Source organism: Apis cerana, linkage group LG15, assembly GCF_029169275.1.
Source record: "Apis cerana isolate GH-2021 linkage group LG15, AcerK_1.0, whole genome shotgun sequence".
NCBI lineage: Eukaryota > Metazoa > Arthropoda > Insecta > Hymenoptera > Apidae > Apis > Apis cerana.
Genome location: NC_083866.1, coordinates 2,457,765 through 2,480,641, shown reverse-complemented (window position 1 = coordinate 2,480,641; position 22,877 = coordinate 2,457,765). Strand labels below are relative to the sequence as shown.

The 22,877-nt window shown below is 24.1% G+C and overlaps 1 protein-coding gene across 3 annotated transcripts; it reads left to right on the top strand.

Moving 5' to 3' along the window:
- Positions 1-3,187: 3,187 nt before the first annotated feature.
- Positions 3,188-22,443, top strand: LOC108000724 (E3 ubiquitin-protein ligase MARCHF2-like). 3 transcript variants are annotated; one of them, XM_062085435.1, is made up of 8 exons: positions 3,189-3,347; positions 19,100-19,204; positions 19,286-19,390; positions 19,479-19,646; positions 20,145-20,316; positions 20,736-20,910; positions 21,076-21,266; positions 21,733-22,443. In XM_062085435.1, the coding sequence occupies exons 3-8, from the start codon at positions 19,348-19,350 to the stop codon at positions 21,926-21,928; spliced, it is 945 nt and encodes a 314-aa protein (XP_061941419.1). In that variant the 5' UTR covers positions 3,189-3,347; positions 19,100-19,204; positions 19,286-19,347; the 3' UTR covers positions 21,929-22,443. The 3 variants fall into 3 exon arrangements, with proteins under 3 accessions (XP_061941420.1, XP_061941419.1, XP_028523951.1); XM_062085436.1 differs by having other exon boundaries at positions 3,188-3,347; positions 19,100-19,390; positions 21,714-22,443; XM_028668150.2 differs by having other exon boundaries at positions 19,100-19,390.
- The last annotated feature ends 434 nt before the right edge of the window (positions 22,444-22,877 follow it).

Sequence of the window (22,877 nt, the reverse complement as noted above, 5' to 3'; positions counted from 1 at the left end):
TTCATTTTTTTATTGCTAAAAATTGTATAAAAAATTAAAAAAAAAATCTATTTAAAAATTTTCTGTATAATTTCCAAATTTTATCTTTTTTTTAACTTCCTTCTTAAAAGTCTCAATTCTCAAGCTTTCCACAAAAGATTATCCACTGAGGTAATATTATCGTCATCAATCATATCTTGAAGACTTTCTAGAGCCATTAAAAGAGCCAACAATTACCAAACAGAAGATGACTCAATTCGACGATCCAATAACCGTCGAACGTTAAATTATATCAATGGTCTGACGGATTGAAACGATTATTCGATTAATAAGTGTCAGTTATTTCGGTCGCATAAAAAAGAGTCCTCGACGAGGGTCGACAGTGGGCGAAGAGGAAACATCGATTTCATGGAGTCGGACAAGGAACAGGCTCTTTTCTGGGAATTCGTGGTCCGTCTAAATTCAAACCTGAAGGGCAGACAGGACAAGGACTTGAACAGACAAACCGTCTAGCAGGCAGCGCGACATTAACGCCATTTCCCTTTTTTCATCTAGCAGGAAGAAATCAGAAGAACACACATCGTGCCGATCTTCTAGCCTGTGTCCAGACGATACTTTGATACGCATATGTTTTCTATTTCTTTCATTATCATTCAATTTTTTTTCATCAGTTCTAAAAGATTTCTTTTTTTAATTTGTTAATTTGTTAATTTGTATATATTATTAATTTGTTAATTTTTATAGTGGTAAATATATACAATTATATACAATTATATACAATTCTCTTGTTTTATTTTTTAAAATATGCTATTAATTAATAGCAATTAATTTTGATGAATATTAATAACTTTGTTTGGTATACAATTAATGGCAATGCGATTAATGTCGCATTATCATAATTTATATTTCAAAATTTTCTTAATATTTTATTTAAAAGAATTTGAATTGTTTAATAAAGAAAATTATAAAATTTTAAAAATTATGTATATAATAATTGGCTAATATTTTAATATTTTCATATAAATTTTCAAGAATGAACCAAGCATTCAAAAAATGCATGTCATTAAATGAGATGCAAATAGTTAGACGAATAGTAAAATAGTTTCGCGTGTATATTTTTTATCACTTTAGTAGAACCAGGTGTGCTAACCAAGATAAAAAAAAATGAGAAAGAAGAGCAAGAAGCTTCAAATGGGCTGTGAACGCGTATTACGTACCTTTGACCAAGCACGTGTTCCTTCACCAGCACGTGCTGCACGTTGATTTACGTGGACGCTGATTTAGCAACGGCTGTTGTGCACGCCGTATTGCTGTAAGAGTTCAGGAAAGATATGCCGACGATTACTTGTGTGTTTCGAATAATTCTTTTTATTCTTTTTCGCAAACAGAAAAAAATTTGAAGGTTAGAATGTAAGAATTATTAGTACGTAGTCATTAAAATTGATATTTTATTTATTTTTCCTGTATAATGATGTGACAAATACATAATCAATGTAAGTTGAAACATGCATTTCTATATTCAATTCTTTAGTTCTATTTTGAGATGATCAAATAGTTGAGGAGCATTAAACAAAGACATTGATATGAAGAAGAGAAAATTTATAAAAAAAAGAATATTATAAATCAATTTGATAAGTACATATGTTGTAAAATATAACAGATCTTTTAGAATTTATGCAATTTTAGTGTTATAAATTTGTGATAATTTCAAACTAGTAAACTTTTTTCTCAATATTTTTGAGAATATAAATGCTTTTATTATAGAATTTGTTGAATCTCTCAAATATATTGAAACTAAATAATATTGTAATAAAATGTGGAATTATGAACAAAATTTTTATTATTAATTAATACCAAAATAATAATATTATGGAACTTTATTAAAAGAGTGATATAGTTTATAATTTATATAGATTGATATTATAGATATTATTTATACATATAGATTGAAACTGATCATAAAACATTAAGGTATCGAGGAAAGTTACTAAAAGAAACTTATAATTTAAAATATATTATAATACCATAAAATCTAAAATTTATTAAACTAGCTTCTTTAAAATTTAATAACTCCATAGACATAATTATATAGGCAAAAATAGTTAGTGACACAAAACTGGAAATTTTATTATTTAGTTACATTATTTAGTTACATTACAAAATATGAAGCTAGTATTGGAGATAATAATTTATCTCTAAATTCTATAACTCATTAACTTTTATTCTATGAATTTATTAAAGTACCAGTAGAATTCAGGGTGTTGTTATCCTATATACTATGTACACAGACATACTACAGAGAAAGAGAATATTCAGTAGTAGCTGATTTAGTTTATAGTTTAGAGTCTAGTTGTTCCTGCTGTGTGGATTTATTAGGGTTCTGGTAGCAGTGAATTTAGAAGTATTATTAAATTGTATCTAATATCTACCCAATATTTTAGAAATTCAGAGATACCAAAATCTTAACCTCTAGATATATTATACAAATCAATTATTTTTATTGTATGAGAGAAACAAAAATTACATTACAATTATAATTCTTGTTTACATATCAGATGATTATAATATTATAATATTATTATAATAATATAGATATAATAATATAATTCTAAAATAGTTCGTCATTCTTGTCATAATTAATGCTCATTATATCTATGCTCATCTTAAGAACAAATGAGTTGATTTTATTTTGCAATGTTATTACATAATCTTAAATAAATTTAAATTTAAATAATTTAATAAAAAATTTCTCTAAATATTTTAATTGATCATAAATAAATTATTAATTTCAATAAATTATCAAATTTATATTTATTATAAAAAAAGATAATATATTATATTATAATATATTAAAAATAAGATATTTATAATTTTTTATAAAATTGAATTTATCAAATACTTCAAATACTTCAAATACTTCAAATATTTTTCTAAAAATTCCTAAAATTATTCTTAAAAGTGAATCTAGTCAGTGAGTTTAAGAACACCCGATGGCTATCGAATCTGTAAGAATTAATCGATTTTGCCAGTTTACTCGCAAAACATTCGACACGCACATTCGGGCAAAAGCGTGTGCACGCCATAAACCGGCACAATGATTTACGGGACAGCGGATTTAGACCGGTGGCAGCGTTCGTTCGCCGCGAATCGGCGTGGTGTTCTTTAAATAAAATGCCACGAGGCTTTTAGGATCAGCTGCCACGCGAGTATCGGCCACTCGAATATCAGTATTCGCGGTTACGTCGTGGCTACGTACAACATTAAAAATGATCCTATTTTGGTTTCATGCGACACCTATCCGCTGTGTGAGTCACTGGTGATCCATAATACGACAAAGTGATTTAATGCTTCGATGCTTCAGTGAGATAGTAAGTACAAAATAGGATGCTGAAGATTTATTATTATTATACAAATTATTTTCTTGTAGTTAAAGATTCGTAAAAAGTATAATATACTTTTACTTACACGTACGTACAATTTTTTCTAGTTTTAAAATTATCAAAATTATATATCTGTTATTAAGTATATTATATATTAAATATATTTTTAATTACTAAAATTTTTATGGATTTTATATAAGCATATAATTTTATTTTCACATTTTAAAATTTGTAATATTAAAAATTATAAACATAAAGACTTTAGAAATTAATTATTTCTAAATTATTTTTAATAAGTATTTTAATGAAAAAAAAAAAAGTTCATCATGATATAAGTTTAAAGTGATATAAAAGTCAATTTAAAAGATCTTACAATAGTACAATAATATATAATAACGAATCATAGAAATCATCATAGAAATCGACGAAATTAATATGGTAGTCACACCCAAAAGCTGCATCAGCAAATCGATCTTGAATCGATCTGAAATCCGGTTTCATTTGACATTGAGCTCCAGCTGTGTTGACTCAATAAAGATATCATACAACGTTATGATGTTATTCTATCTATTTCGATGTCCATTTGACAAAAAGAAATGGAATGAAAGGGATCAACTTCCTAGAAGTCGAAGGATTTAACTTATAAGATTTTTTTCTTGAAGAGACATATCGACTAGCTCTTGGAATGATCCTTGTCGTTCACATTAAAAATAATGACTGTATATGATCTATACATCAATGATGTTTGAAGCTCTGTGCTTGTTAAGACAATTATCCGATCATTGTCGATTTAATGGAATATTCTGAAATCAAGTAATTTATTATGATAATTTTCTATTTATTTTTTAAACATAGTAATAATTCCACAGCAGAGAATCTAATTGTAACATATATGAATTATGAAGTTGATTTTATTTTGGATTAAATAAATTATTTTATGATAGTTATTGATTGATATTATTAGTTTAATTATTGATTAAAAGCATAAAATTAAATAAAAAAATTTAATTATTGATTAAAATTAAATGTAAATAGAAGAAAAGAAAAATAAATAATGTGATAGTGAATTTAAAAACTAGAAAATATATGAAATATACTTTTTATTTATGAAAATTTGTTTATGAATTAGAAGAAAAAATCCAAAAATTAAAAAAGAAATTATTAAAATGAATTATTAAAATAAATTATCCGATATTAAATAACAAAAATTAAATAAAAAAATTTTATTAGATAGAAAATGAAAATGAAAATAAAAATCTATCATTATTAAATTTATTATTAAGTTATTAAATTTAAATTGACTATTTAAGATTAAAAAATAGCATATACGAAAAATTTCATTTTAAATTCTGTTTTAATTTACAATACAATAATAATGATAATCAAAACAAATAAAACAATAATATTATTAAGATTGCAATGGAATTTTCACGGAATCTAAGCATGGCGGAATGGGGCAATGACCAGTGGACTACGGAATTTATAGCCGTTCGAGATGGTGCCATTGCCTAGATGCGTCCGAGTTTCCTTGTAACATTTCAGCATCTAAAATAGACGATATGGAGCGATTCTAAATACGTCTGAGACCGATGCAGCCTGGCATATGTGTCACCGTCTGATTACGCTGTTACGCTTTCTCTATGCAAACGTGAATACTGTTATACAATATTTGTTCAAGAACATATATACATATATAATGGGAAAATGGAGTAGCAAACAAACCAAACGCTTGATTCGCGACCAAACTACCATTTTTCCGGCCGTTTTGAATCATTGTGAACAAATCTGTAATTGCTCTCTGTCCTCTGTATGCTTTGTAATTGATTGAACAGCTGGTCATTGTTTGATATTTAGCATATGGTTGTCTGATTGTTGTCGAATCAGAGAAGCTTTGGTATAGTTAGTATGATTGTAAGACTTTTAGTATTGAATACTCTGAATATGTTTTGATGTATATGTTATAACATAACATTTCATATACACTACTATACTAAGAGATATATATTTGATTTTTTATTATAGAAAATATAATACTTACAAAATATAATATTATAAAAATAATGGGTTGTATAAATAAAATGTGTATTTTTTTTATTTCAAATATATATTAATATATGAAATTTTATTAGATATATAATATAATTTATTTCTTATGCTTTGGAAACATATTTATAAATTATAATCTGATCTTTAATGTTCATATAGGGAGAAAATTGAAATGTAATTGTAATAAGTTTAATTTTAATTCACACAAAATATTAAATATTATATCTTTTATTTCAGAGTAATTTTATAATTAATATCTTCTTGAATATATATATAAAAATTTTTTTTCCATTTTTACATTTATTGCAAAATTATTATATTTATTAATTTATTATATTTAATTATTAGATTTATTATTGAAACTAAAATTACAAATGTATGTCCTTTTTTTTTAAATATTACACACTAAACAAAATACATAGAATATGTATTTGAAGAACAGCTATATAAATCTATATTATATCATTTCAAACCAAGATAAAATTTAAATTGCTTTATAATTAGATCATTAAGTTAATTCATCAAATGAATTTGACTGGATCAACTACAGACATATCACTCGCGAACAATAAAAGGTCGTGTCAAAATGTCTTGTTGGTATCACATACAGTCCCACGATGATACGTAAATAGAAACCGCCGGAGGAGACGTCCAACTGTCTGGTGCATCCGCAAAAATAGGATTGTGTCGTGAGTATCGTCACAATTACGTAGCAAAACCTCGAAAATCAAGACTACTGAATGTTTTGCTACTCTGTTTTCGATACACGGATTCTGGTTTTCACTAAATTTAAATCATGAAACTTATTAATAATTTGCAAATAATAAGATAAATTTTGTAAGTTATTTGTAAAACATAATGAAATAATTTACATGCTAGAATTCAAAACATAGATTTAATGTTTTTATTTTTTCTAGAATTTAAAAAATAGATTCTGTTTCTAAAGTTTCAAATAATTTATAATTTTGAAAAAATTAGATTTATATTTTGTTTCAATACTTAAAATTTTTTATTCTAATCTTATAAATAATTATATTTTTATTATTTTAATTTCAATTTTAGTGAAATAATATTTTAAAAAAATATGTTTCATATAATTGACAAGAAAAATTTATGATTGCTAAAGTATTTATTGTATTGGATAATTTGAATCTGATAATTTCAACTATTTATATGATATATGAAGAATAATATATGACGGATAAAAGTAAAATGTGAAAGTTGCTTTACAACATACATATGTTTATGACATATAAAAATAAAAAAAAATCACAAACCTTCTATTTAAATTAGGAATTTATTTTTATAAGTAAAAGTGAAAGTAATAATTAACTTCATCATTAAATTTTATATAAATGAATTATAATTCATCATATACATAAAAATTATAATATTTATTTATAGTCAATTTTATTGATTAGTTAGTTGACAAATAAATTACTTACACGGAATTCAATTAAAAATTCTTTTACATAATACATTTAAATACTTTCCATGTATATTATATAACTAATTAAATATAACTAAAAAACGAATTTTTTAAAAATTGCTAAACTGTAAAACAAATTTTTATTAAATAACAGAAAACATAAAATTTGCTTGACTTTATTGACCGAAAAGAAATAATAACAAAAAAAAAATTTCTCGTATGTCTGTTATTTTCATTGCTATGATCCATGCAACTTCAAATTGTGACAGTAGATAAGCTACACAGCAAACAGTTACATAAATCAAAAGTATTGATAAAAATATTCGACGCGAAATCGAAGATCAATACAAAATAAATGATTTTAATCATTTTCATTTTATCCATCGATCACACATCGATATTTTGGGTTTGGAAAATTACTTTTTTAATCTTTTATTTTCCTTTGAATAGTTTTACAGATTTTTTTTTCGAAATTTTCAATCTATTGGATAAAATTTAGTATATTAAGAAATAATATTTCTTTTCAATCTCGTATATGTATTATCAATTAAACAGTTTTATGTACTTTTTGATATTTTAAATTCATATAAAGAAACTTGTTTTATTAATAATGTTTTGTTTTTCAATAAGAAAATTCTTTAAATGATTTTAAACGAAATGCCGTTTATAATACAGTTCATTCTAGTAATTTTTATATTAATGTATAAATATTATACAACATATTTTGATTATAAAAATTTGTTATTAAAGAAAATATTTTGTTTTATAATTTTATATTATGACTATTAATATAAAATTATACATTATCTTTCATATTAATTATTCTCCGTTTATTTTTCTTTAATATTCTATCCTAACAATAAAAATTTCAATGATCTATTGCTAATTATTTTAGAATATCAAAAAATGTAGAATTAAAATATCGAATTAATCAATAGCTCTATAAAGCTTCACTTTTTCTAAGAACTAATACATCCAATCATCCAATTCCTTTTAAACAATATATAAACTCAGGTGAAAACGAAAGATCGAGGCCCAACCCTTTTTGTCCTTCTCGAGGTTAAGCCGAGGCCGGCTGCGCGAGCACAGATGCATGTCACTTTACGAGCGACCACTTTTTTGCCGTCTATGTTTGCGTTTGTCGTGTAAACGACACAAGAGCCATGTCCAACGACACACGGGTGGCATTTATCGCTCGAACCAAGCTGTTAAGCTCCGCGAATAATCCAAGCCGGTGATCCTAAACGGGCATTACGGTTGGTCGCCTTGAAATCATCCAACACTGTATTACGGACAAAAACAAAAAAATATAATAATGAATTTAGCATTCTCTTAAATTATAATTTAAAAATAGATTTTGTATCTATTTTAATCTATAATTTGAATTATATTTATGCTAAATATTTCTAAACGAGAGTTCTGAGTTCTATTATATCTTTTTTAGTTTTCTAAATTAAATCTGGGTAAATTTTTAAATAAGAATTCTAATTTTTAATAAATTTAGAAAAATTATAATTTTTAATAAATTTAGTAAAAGATTAAAATTTCAAATTTATATAAATCTACGTTATTAGATAATCATGGAAATAAATATACTTTAGATTAGGAAAGAAATCCAATTTTTAAAAAAAAATTAAGATTATAATAAGAACGTACAAAACAGAGTTCTGAATTTTCATGATAAAAATTCATTCAAAAATAAATTCTGAATTTTAAAGAAAATATTTAAAGCATGTTAAACAAATTTTAATAAAAATAACCGTGGGGAATCAACTATTAATCGATTGATTTCAAACAAATTTTAATTTGCTAAGAATACAAGTTCAAGATTCAATCAAAGACATAATATATCTCGATGGTCGCGTTATGTTGTAATGTACAATGACTGGCGACAAAGGGACGACATAGAAGCTGTTGTTAGTACAGCAGACGGAACATTAACAGGAAGTGCTTGGCCACGTGAGTCGACGTGCGTTTTCGTCCCGGTCCCGTTTAAGCATTAGCGACGGCGCTTGCGTTACGTGATTCAATTGCTTACTAGCTGCTCGTGCTTTCAACAGAATATTGATCATGATAATAGGTGTGCATTGATTGACCCGCTACCGATAAATCGATGGATCGCTTAGTGTATTCGCATAAATACTTATTCTCTCAATCATAAATTTTAAGTTATTTTTAAGATATTTTTCATAGAATTTTAATATTTTATTAATTTCAAATATTCTATAGATTTTAGAAACATTAATACATCAACAATTTATCTTTATAATACAAAATTTTAAGTTAAATAATATATGCTAATATTTAAAAATTCAGAATCATTTTTTTAATTACAGTCATATGTAAATACATTTTTTGCTATTTTTTTGCTATTGTTGTTTATTAATTAAAAAATTAATGTCATTAAAATATCAATAATAATTTCATTTATATTTGAATTTTATAGAAAAAAATTTATTGAGGCTAGAAAATTCTAAGTTATTAAAAGAATTTTTATTTGAATTAGATTAGATTATTGAATTGATAAATGAATTATTGAATTGTCAACTTAATCTATAAGTTGTAGTCATCTATATATCATAAGAAGAAAATAATAATGCATATATAAAAAGTTAATTTAATTTTTTTTTAATATTTTTAATATATATATGATATACTTGATTGAATAATAAGAAAAATAATCTTTTTGAAAACTTTAATTTAATTCAATTTATTTTCTTAATTATTCAATTAACTTTTTATTATCTTTATTTTATTTCCTTTATTTTAGTAATCATAGAATTAACTGATATATAAAAGAGACATGATAATTTCTTTCCAACATGAATTTATACTTTAAAATAGCCTATAATTAACTCAATCAACATACATATCAAAAACCAAAACAATTATTCAAAATTTTTTTTCTTGTTATTAACTTGCATATCATGAAGAAAGGAACAATTACTCAAATATATAATACTCAAATGTTTTACAACAGAAGATTAACATATACATTTGAATTAATTATCTCAATCAAATAATTAGCTTACATATCAATCTCACAAATCACAAAATCATTCGTTTACGTCCTTTAAATGATCCTTATGTTCAGTAATCTACGATCAGGATCCAGTCTCAAGGATTCTCCAAATGATCGAGAACTCACGAGCATGTACAAGATATCAAGAAATCTCTTGTCGCATTCTTTTTTTTTTTTTTAATTGGTTGTGCTTTGTTAACACGCAAAGCATGTGTTGGTTTATAATCGATCGACCTTGAAGTCGACATCAATTGATTGCAGTTCCCGTCAGGGCCATTTTTTAAAAACTAATAACTCGTACCAATTGGAGATAGTATCGATTCTGTCACTCGAGAAAGAAATTGACGAATCGATATTATCGAGTTCAAGAATCATATATTTTGATTAATTGTAATTAACGATTGATTAATGATAATAATAACTCAATTTGTTTAACACATAAATTTTACGATTTTATCAAGTAGACTAATTTATTTTTTTTATTAATCGAATTATACATTATCTTATATTGATTTTAAATTATACAATTATTAATTAATAATTTATGAATACAACGTATGAATACAAATATCAAAAATGATTGAATTTGTTATCTACATATACTGTTTTATACAGATATTGTTGAATTATACGAAAAATTTTATAAATATTAGAATGATGATTATTCTAAAAATATAATTGCTTTTGCAAAATTTTTGGATATTATAAAAACATTTAAGAAAAATTTTACTTAATTCTTATGTTATAATTTTTAATAAGCAATAAAAAATGTATAAAATTTTATAATTTTTATAATTTTTTAATTTTATACATTAAACAATCTAAGATATAATAAATTAAAAATATATATTAACAAAAAAATTTTTAAATTAATAAATCATAATTTTTTCTAACATTATTTTTTATATAATAAGATAAATATTAATAATATATAATAAATATTACATTTTCAAATAGCAATAATTGCATATATCTTATACAATAATTCTATATTATTTAATATTGAATCTTCATGGGATTTCATATTTTCTAATATTTTTTTTGAGTTATGATTTGTTTTAATATTTAAATAATTTCTGATTTTTTATAACAATATAATAATATAACAATAAAAAAAATTTTTTAAATTAAAATGATTAATTATTATGAGCAAAAGATCATCTTGATGTTGAATATATATAAAAATATATGAATATGTAATATAATTATATTACAATAAATAAATGTTAAAAATTATTAATTAAAAATTACAATAGCAATTTCTAAAAAACTTTTCACATAAGATATTAATAATTGTTTTAATTATAATATAATTAATATACAAGTTAATTTAAATCATAATAATATCACATATATATTTTTATTTGTTGAAGTAACAAAAGTTATAGTCATAAAAGAGCAATTTTTTTATAAAATCTATTTTCATTCAGTGCTTATTCAATACTTATCTTCAATACTTATATATTTAAATTTATTATACATAATATTTATAAATTATATTAAATTAATTACAAAGTATTGTTTAAATTCATTATACTCTCTGAATATCATTTAATCTCAATAATTATTATATTATATAAAAAGATACAAATATATTTATGTAAATAATAAAATATCAAAATATTAAAATTTTACAAATTTAAAGATTGCATAAAAGAATAATAGAATTTATATAAAATCTATATAAAAGAAGATATTTTATATAGATATATGTATATATAGATTTATTTTTTCAACTAAAAAATTTCAAACAATTTTAAAAAACTATAATAATTCAAGATAGAATATCATTCATTTGTATACTTTAAAAAGTTTTCACATGTTTTTATATGAAAATAAATGTAAAATAATCTTTTGAAATCTAAATTAATTCAATCTAAATTTCTTCAAATATCTCAAATTGAAAAATTATCAATTGTTCAAAAAGTTTTAAAATCAAGCTAAATCAAATAAAATTTACAAAATATTTGGCATCTGTTAATGAATATAACTAAAGCAACAATTCTAAATAAGGTTTAAATAAATAAAAGATAATGATCATCTAACGAGATCTACACCAGAATCCAATGTTTCTTCCACTAAGAAATGAGATTGGAGAACAAACGGCCCGCGGATTGTTTCCAACTGGTAGCGTTCATTCTAATTACGTGGCAATCGTTAGTTTTTTCCTGAGTGCAAGATAAAAGCAAAGAAGATCAGTCCACAACATCCATTCTAATTGCGAACCAATCATCATTTTCCACAAAAGATTCTCGTGCACCTCTTTCTGTTGATGTTTCTGTTTCTCTGTAATTCTTTTTCTTCTTTCTTTTTGCGTTCTCCACCTTCCTTATAACCGTTTGTCTTTTCCTTTTCCGGACACCACTCGTTCTGCTGACATCCAATTAAAGCTTGTACTTAGAAAATAATGAAACAATTAATAGCGATTGCTCTTCTCTTCTATTTTCATCTAATTTTTTTATTTTTCTATACTATTTTTATTTTAAATCATAATATGAAAAATTAAATAATTAAATAATTAAAGAATTTGAAATAATAGATTTAATTTTAAAAAATAAAAATTTTAAATTTACAAATGTTTTCTAATTATTTGATATTTGATTTTTTAATATTGTTAAAATTAAATTTAATGAACTAGGATTCAATTAAAATTAAAATTAAATATTCTAAAATTAATAACAAAATTAAAAGACTAGATATAAGCATTTATTAGATATAGCATTATTAGATATAAGCATTATTTATAGTTTTAAAATGGGAAATAAATTAATAAGATTAAGTAGCTTCATAGAACTTCTTTTCAAAGCTTAGAACACTTTTTATTTCTTTTATAAAGATCGTATATGATAGTAGACAAGATATTCATAATTAGATATCCAATTTCAAAGGAGTATATATTAAGAAACTGGAAGTAATTTAAAACCCATTAAAATCGAGATTGTCGTTACGAGGTGTACCATCAATGGAAGATTCAACATTAAAAGATCATCTGTGATATACGTATATATTTTTTTGGAATCATAACAATTACAAAAAAAAATCATTGAGATTTCTACAAGTACACTTTTTATAACATCATGTATTTTGCAGACTAAATTATTATATTTTTCATTATTTGAAATTTATATATCAGTAATATAGTTTAATGTATATTATATTATTTAGATGTAATGTATATTATATTATTATAATTCAATTTCTTATTATGCTCCTTCAAAAAAAAATATTTATATCAATATCTCTAATATGATAAAAAAAATCTTTTAGCAAATAAAATTTCTCATTTATAACTTAGAATTACTGAATATAATTTTGAATAACAACTTTTGAATATAAAAATTCAAAATAAAATTATTTTTAATATAACACAAATTTTTCACAATTACAATTTTCAATAATTCACATTTGTAATAGAGTTTTAATCAAACAAAACTCATATGATTATTATAATAACAATTTCAAAAATTGAAAATGTATATTATAATCTAAACCACCGATCTTCCATTATATTCCGTTTTCCTTTCGCTTTCTTGGTTATTCCTGGTTTTGCCCACAGAAATGTGCCCGGTAGCAGGGAAGGTGACAGGTGCGGAGTGCTTCTATAAATTGCGATCTCGAAAGAAGAATAAAACGAGAAAGGGAAACCGGCATGCAAAGCGAAGTCCATGCTATCTTTAGAGGGCAGCACCCATCCCATGTTACGTTCAACACTTCGCTTCATTTTCTGTTTTCTTGAGATATATACACACACATAAGAATGTCGATATATTGAGTTACTACTATTTGCACCGTCTGTTTTCGGTTTAAACCGAATTCCTGTTCGTTTCATTTGGTTATGGTATTTCGATGGAATTTCATGTAGCGAGCGTATATGTCAAATGTTGGTTCGATTTTAGAAACGACGTTCGAACACGCGAATCGTTCATGCAAATTCCATTCCGGCTAAGTATAGCGGAGTCGAATGTGTCGTTTGCGATCTTAATGCACCAATAACCTGACTAGCTGTTTCTTTATAGTTTTGTTCGATGAACATTGACGTTTAGACGCCCTCTTCCGGTGGTTTTTCCAGTTGAAAGCAATTTTGACAAAGAATATAGAAACTGTAATGAAGATTTATTTATGTTTTCAAAAATAAATTTATAAAATATTTTAATTCAAAATCTTTTTACAGTTTTTTTAATATGGATATTTTTCATTTGTGATATTAAGTTTACTTTTTATTCTTTTCGTTTATCGAAATATAGCTTTTTTATTTTATTGAATTATGACATGAGTTATTGTTATTATAATGAAATTATTATTATTAACTAGAGATTTTTATCTAGAATTTTTTTAACGATTCTTATACTTTATTTCCTAATTACTTTATTTTATATATTTCTATATCATAATATCATTTTAATATTAATATTTGTCTTAATAATATATAAAACTACAATTTTTTATTATATAATCTGTTAATTTTTAATTGATATTATTATAAATTTCAACAAAATTTTTTAGGATAAGTTATACACCCTCTAATATTAATTTATACTTTATTATATAAAAATCATTAATAATTTTTATATTATATAATTTTAATATTTTAATATTTTATTAACTTTCTAACTAAATAAATCACTTAAATAGAAAAATATTAAAATTATATATATAAAAATTATTTTTGCAAGAAAATTATATAAAAAAAAATATCATACGTTATATAAAAATGTAAAGAATTGTTGAAAAATATTCTTCTCTGATTATATTTTATTATCAAAATAGAATAGCAAAACAATATATTGCATTAGGAAAGTTGATTTGTGAAGTATCCAACCGTTTAGTTGCGTAAAAGGTCATTTACATTGGAAGATCAGTACTCAATGGACTTGTGTTGGCACTGTTAACCAAATGGAATCACGTAGATAAGTATATCGATTATGAATGGACCTCCAGGTCCATTCAGCTTGAACATGACCCAGCCTTGGTCCATCCTCGTTTAGGAACCTGGTCACTTTCATTCTACGATACTTGATAGCTTAAGCGTCTGTTAGAACTATATTTCTTTCATATATAATAGTATCATCAAATTAAAAATTACTCTAATGATTTCAATTTTATTTTTGTATTATATTATCTAATTTTTTTATTTTATATGAATTACAAGACAAAATCAAAAAATAAACGAATTAAATGTCATTACTTATCAAAAATATTGTATAAGATAAAGGATAGAAGTTAAACCAGAACAATAAAATCAATTAGATTAAAATTTTTTTTTATTAAAAAAAAAATTTATATATCAAATAAATTATTACATAATAATTATATAATTATATAAAAAAAGACAAAAAAATGAATAAAAGAAGTTAAAAAAATAAATTCATTTAGTAAAAAAAAAAAGCTACAATATTTTCACTTATCAAACAAATTATTCTAAAAATAAAAGAGAGAAAATTAAACCAAGAATATTGAAGAATTATATAACAAGATGCTTGATATAAATAAAAAATAAGGATTCTTAAACTTCAGTTTAAGATATCATTTTTTTTTTCTTAATCAATTAAAACGAAATATATAAATTATTGTTATTGTTATTGTTAGGTTAGCTTAAATAATTTTTAAAAATTATTATATTTCTCTTCATTGAATTCAGAAAAGAACTTAAAAAAAAAGTTATGCTCGAAAAGACAATTTTTTTTCCAATTGAGTCGTAACAACGATCTAAGTTTTGAAATTGAGTTAGTTCAAGCAAAAAGAACACAGTTAGATTAAGATCGCGTGTTGCACCACCGAATCGTTGTGTCTATCCAAGAATCTTTAACCCAACAGTTTGATGGCCAACGGTCGTAAACTATTTCCAGATGAATTTAATTAATCTTGAACCAAAAACGTCCAGTTGAAAATGGCGGCCGGTCGGTTGGCCCGCCACCTGGCAGAAATAGCAAGACTGTGAAAATGGCACTTGACGTTACCCCCTTGGACATCAACGGTTAGAGGGACAAGAGGGTATGAAAGATGGAAAGGGGGAAACAAGCGAAAAATAAACGCTCGCTTGGCGCACCTGCGTTCTAGATTAAATCTCCTTTAAGTTCCATTCGTGTTTAACTTCAATTACATGAGAAAATTCGTTAAGATTTATCTATATTGTTTTATCCTTTCCTTTAAATTTCTCTTTTTATTTCTGATTTTGATAATTAATGATTGTTTAAGATCTTTTAAAAAAGATTATTGAAGAAATAGAAAAAAATTTGAAGAAATTTATAATAGATAATGAAAGATATGAGATAATTTATTGATTTTTTTATATATTTATCGTATTTATTCACTTTTGTGTATTTATTGTAAATTTTGTGATTGAGAAATATTGTTAAATGGATTTGTTTAATTGCCTTTTAAACTAACATTTCTTATATCGCGATCCTATTTTGTAATTAGAAAATGATATTTAGATTAATTTTAAATAATTTTCTTTCATTTCTCAAAAATCGATAGAACATTTAAGAATATCTATTAGTTAATATTATATTATTAATATTATAAAAATATTGTATTGGTGATGTTATATTAAAATATTGTAAAAATAACTGTGACAAGACCAAGAAAAATTTAAGTTAGATATCCAAATTTTAGAATAATCATTTTGAATCAAAATATTTTTATTAAAAATCTAAAAAAAAAATTAAATTTATTTTTATTATAAAACGCAATCCATGATTATCAATATAATAAATATATTTTATCTTTTCTATTTAAAAATCATCAAACAAATTAAATGAAAAATATTATTTTTAAGTCAAAATTTGCAAGATATCAAATTATATTCAATCATTGAACTAATTAACAAAAACAGAAAATGGAAAATTAATTTTCCGGAAACTGCTGGTCAAACTATTCTAATAATAATCGCGTACAAATTTAATTCACCGGAAACCTATTTCGAAATAAATGGACGATAGATTGCGGAAGTGTTAAAAGCTGGACTGGCATGCCTAAATCTCGTGACGCGATTCGTTCATCAGGTACACGCATGAAATTTCGAGAAATTGTGGTAATCATCCCAACCATGTTGATTTATAGCGGCCACGTGCCGTCACTTTTGAAAATTTGTCCCGCCATGAATCTACTTAATTAGTTTTATCAGATATTGAGATAGAAAATCCTAATTGTATATCATGTTTTATAGCAATCTTGAGATATTCTACGAATACAAAGATCATTTTTGTTTTGAATATTTTGAAATCAAAAAATCGAAAAAAAAATTATAATTTTGAAAAATATAGAAAATTCGGAAAATTCTAATCTCAAGAAAAGCTTTAAATATGGACAAATTTTTATCTTCAAAAAATTATGGAATCACAAAAAAATTGCAAAAAAAATTTAAAAAACATAGAAAATTCCTAAAAATCTATAAAAAAAATTCAGGATTTCAAGAATTATTGAGCTCAATAAATTTTTTGCATAATGAAAGAAATTCTTTTTCAAAAATTAATAAAACATACAGAAAATTTAGAAAATTATAATTTATAATTAATTGTAATTTACAAAAAAAAATTACAAAAATTTTATTTTGGAAACGATTATATAACACATAAAATAAATTTTTGGTCTAATAAAATATATCAAAAATGATAAAATTCTAAAAAAAAAAAAAATAAAAATATGAGATGGTGCAAAAACCATCAATTAATTCTCCATATGATTATTGATCAGAGAAAAGTTATGAATTGCTATACATAATAATTTTATCTCCATTTTATCTTAATTAACCTTGTCCGTTACCAATAGCCAATAATATTTACATCACGCGACAACATTTTCTTATGGATGTAATCAGCCGGCATAATTACAAGAGTTTATTGCAATTTACACGAGATAGGACATCTCTATACTTGTAACATTGCACACTTACAGTGCATACTATCAAAAAGGCTATAAAGTTGCAATGTTTCCCAATGAATAAACTACGTTCATGTTGCAAAACGAAATCATGTTCATACATATCTTTCCACAAGTATGTGCATTGCGATGATTATCGTTGAATCATGATAAATCGATACGTGTAATATCAACGTTACATACGTTAAAGAGGTTACCAGTTTCTGTGCAAAACTTGTAAGTTGCATGACTAGATTTCACTCGCTCTTGATTATATGTAAATAGGGTTTTATATGAAAATGTATCTCGGTAAAACGATGGTAATTTCGTTAGTGTTTTTTTTTTAAAGTATAGCTATGAATAAGATAAGACTAAAAATTTTTGTACAAATACTCGCATAATGTTGAGGTTAGAATTTATTCCAGCATTAATGAGGTTTAGATAATATTTTGCCAACCATAAGTGGTATGCTTGGTTACACATCTTGTAACTCCATCGTAATATTTATAGAAACAAAAACAAAAACAAGTTACGCTGAAGCAATTAAATAAGGTGGCATCAATTTTCTTACGTGCACGTGATTTCATGCAATGATATCACCTGTTATTATATTGATACTACAATGTATTTAATCACATTACAAAAATGCATTAAAATATATATTTGTATATATGTACTTAATAATATAATAGTAGGATCTAATTTACAATAAATGTACATACAATAATCATATTTATTATCAGAAAACGAATTGAAGATATAAATTTCTATTAAATCATTGGATCTTGAAAAACTATTTTTCAAGATGTAAATGCAACTTTACAATATATATATATATATATTTTTTTTTGTATAATAATATTTAAAGTAATATTAAAATCGAAATCGTGAAATTGTCAAAAGTTTTATCAAAAATAAATAGGATTTTATAAATAAGTATTTAATTCAGTTTTGCATATCAATTTTTTTCAAAATGTGAATGTGCTTTAAATTAGCTTATTAAATTTAACATATAGTATTTATATTATTCTTATTACAATAATAAAAATAAACAATAATAAAATATCTACATAAATTTGTAACTTATTTTCTTCAAATATGAATAGAATTTCATTTAAATTTAAATTTCATTAAATTATATCTAAGTATAATATTATACAATTTTATTTCATTAAACTAAATCAAATAAATAAAATAAATAAATAAATCAAATAAATCACACAAATTTTGAAATTCATATTATCAACTTTTTTTTTAAACGAATAAAGTTTTATTCAAAATTTAAATTCTTTCGAAACAAAAAATATAATTTTAATATTATCCTAAAGTAAATTTTGATTTAAATAAAATTTCATTAACATCATTTTCTCAAATATGAATTAGATTTTACGCTTCACTCTCTTTTCTGCCGATCGTCTTCAATTGTCGGATCTTATGCGGCGAGATTCAAGACGGTGAAAAGATGGATTCACTCGGCCCATTGTCGCGGTAGGTACAAATCAAGATACAAATCGTTCAGGCCCGATGCAACATTCGAAATAAAGCAACGGGATCTCGCGATCGCGACAGATAATCATTAGCGAAAAATTCACGGCTCTACGGCCCGGCACAATGACGCCGCTGCCTTTTTGATGTCAAACGATCAGCCTGATGACGACACCGCGAACGGTACAGGTTAGAAAAGCGATTCGATCTCTAGGCGTCGATTTCACGAACTGCCGTTTTTAGCCTGTGGCGCTTGAGGGCCCTTGTCTCGTTTCAGATTTGCCTACGGATAAGAACAGCCTGTTGGGAAATCTCTCTAGTAAACGGTCGTACGTCCAGGCTGTGACGTCCGGCTATAAAGCTGCGACGATCGAGCAAAGAACGTGGGACGAGGAGAGTACAAAAAAGATCTTGGAAAGTTTTGATTCAAAAGGAAGTGATGATGGTTGGTTGATAATTTAATTGGTGATAATTCAAAAATTATAATCAATTTTTTTTAATATATTAAAAATTAATATAAATATATTTTAAATAAAGTTATAATTATTATAAATATTTTTGGTAAAATTAATTTTAATTTTTGTTAAATAAGATATTTAACCATAGTTTTTTAAAATTTTTTATTTTGTTATTTTCAGAATTTTATTGGGATTATTTAAAATAAAAAAAAAAATAAATTTGAAAAAATAATTTATGATTTTTCGAAATATTTTTTTTTAATGCTAATCATAATTAATATTAAAAAATGTCAATTTTTTGCTTTTATAATTAATATAATATATATAATTATAAAAATATAGATATATATAAATATATAGATATAATTATTATAAACTTTATATATATAATAATATCAAATAATATATATATATATATATATATATATCATATAATCAAAACATATAATAATATTTTCCTAAATTTTTCGAAAAATTTATTATAGAATCACGCACATCTGGTGACATTTGTCGAATATGTCACATGGGCAGTTTTTCAACTATTGATGAGAATCGAACATCTCGTGAAAGACAGAATCAACCTATTCGAAGAGTCGAGAGTCAAACATCGACTTTATCATCCTACGCGTATCTCGGCCCTTTGATCTCAGCCTGCAAGTGAGTTTATCTGCATCTACCGCGATTTATCCATTTCGCTGATCAGATTAGTACACATCATGCAGTAGTCGGAATAAATTGTATCTGGCTTATATCTTGAATTATTGTCGTATTCAATTTGTACACTATTCAATTTCTTTTCAACCATTAAACGTTTGAGATTTTCTTGTAAGTATATAATTATAAATATCTTTGATCTGCAAAGTTATTTATGAAAATATTTTATAATTTTTTAAAAAAATTTTTTTAATAATTTTTAAAATTAAAAATGAAAATTTTCTGTTTTATTTATTATAATAAATTATAATAAGTTATTTTATATTATATATATTAATAATAAATTAATTAATAAATCATTTCATATTTTATTCAATTTCATTTCTGTACATATTAAATCTTATTATTTCAAAATATGATAGGTGTCGCGGGACAGTAGCGCTAGTGCATGCAGAATGTCTTGAAAGGTGGTTGACAGAATCAGGTCACACAAGATGCGAACTTTGTGGATACAAATATGCAACTAAAAGAGTACCGCGTTATAACATCTTCCGTAGCATTGCGATATGGTTCAATTCGGTAATAGTGACTCGACAAGTAAGATTTTGCTCATTGGCAATAAATTCTTTTTAATATCAAATTAAAAATTGCCTAACTTTTAATAATTTTATTGAAAAGTTTTTTTTTCACAAAATTTATTATTTACTTTTATTTTAAGAAAATTAAAATAAGTTTTTAATATAATAAAAAATATATTTTCAGATGCTTCTAGATATATTATATCTGGTAGTCACTACACCACTAGCCCTATTCTCCTGTTACATTTGTATTCTAGCTCTAAGAATGTTGATAAAAAATGGCTTACAAGAAATGCCCTGGATGATTGTTGCCATGCTTCCTACATGTTCTCTTACTTTGATTGCTTATTGGGGTTGGATAATAACTTTAGCCAGGTATGTTAGTTATTTATCATCTTTTTCATATTTTATTTAATATTATATTTATTAAAAAATTACAAATCATATGAGAATTAATATAATATTGTATTTACATATAATTAAGCAGAATTTAATTTCATTACATATTAATTTCACTTCCATAAAGTCCCAGCAAACTCTCACTTCAAACATCACTATTTTGGTTGTATTATTCTTATTTCATTTAACCATTTATTCTCTGCAATTATATTATTATCATTTATTTGTTATTTATATTTAATTATTAATATTATATTACAATCAAGAAAAAATAATCCAATTCAAATTTACTATAAGTTTTATTTCAAATTTTATTTCTTTTACTAAATCATACTTAAAATCTGGTTCTTATCTTATTTATCAATTTTATTCTATAAATCTATGTGCTTAATAATTTATTGATAACTTAATAATCTTGTTAAGCTACTATGTAAATTAACAGACTACATGGAAGTAGATGGCGCCGTTATTGGAGGAATAATTTCGTTGTACGTTTGGTCCCCGATCACTCGATCGTCGCAGAAATAAATCCGAGGCAAGAAGATACCATTGAAAACCAGTTTTATTTTGGAAGAAACGATATGAGTGCCGAAACGATGGAAATTCGCGACACCACGACAATTAATGGCACCGAATGATTCCCATAAGATTTAATTGCTGTAATAATTTCATTTCATTAAAAAGCGGCTTTAATTGAAATTGATTACCGGCCATTGAGAACAATTAACTGTATTAGAAAGCACAATTTTTCACATTACTTCCGGTTGATTTATTCTATGCGATAAATCGAAATGTATATCTAACCTAAACAAATCAATATTGTGTGTTCGATTCTATGATAATGTTTACCATTATCGTGGCAATAGCGTTATTTATACTTTTGATTCATTTAATGATAACGATTAATAGCAGTTTACTTAAGATTGTGCTTAAATTTCAAATAGCTGCACTATTATTAATAAAAAATAAAACTCAATTGTAAAATATTAATTTGATTCTCTTGATTTCTGTTTGTATTAAAATGATTTTTATTGAAAAAAAATGTAATATTTATAATATTGTAAATGTAATATTTTTTGTTTCTTTATATTAATCAAAAATTATATGTATATGTATGAAGATTCACAAAGGTATCAATATAAAACGGAAGAAAGTAATGGAGATAAAAGAAAAAAAAATTAACCTGATAAACCAGCTTCCAGAAGTTGTCCAAGGTAAGATTCCGTTTCACTTTCGATAAATCGAAAGTTATTACAAGAATAACGTGATATCATTTATCATCACATCAATCATCTCGGAAAAGAAAAACAATCTCTATATTTTTGATTGAAAAATATTTTACAAAAATTAAAATTTTCAAAATTTTTAATATTAAGTTTTTTAATTTAAATATTTTTTTCTATTTCAATTTCTTAATTTTTTAAATATTTTAAGAAAAAAAGATTTTTAAACTTAAATAATACTTCATATTTTAATTATTTTCATTTACTAAAATATAAAAATTTATTTTAAATTAATTATTCTCAAAATTCAAAATTAATTTTATTAAAAATTAACTTATTCTCTTTTCTAGTAACTATAATAACC

Coding starts and splice junctions, on each gene's coding strand:
- LOC108000724 (XM_062085435.1), top strand. CDS start 19,348: ATGTCAAACGATCAGCCTGATGACGACACCGCGAACGGTACAG. Junction 19,391..19,478: donor CGACACCGCGAACGGTACAG/GTTAGAAAAGCG, acceptor GTCTCGTTTCAG/ATTTGCCTACGGATAAGAAC. Junction 21,267..21,732: donor TGGATAATAACTTTAGCCAG/GTATGTTAGTTA, acceptor GTAAATTAACAG/ACTACATGGAAGTAGATGGC.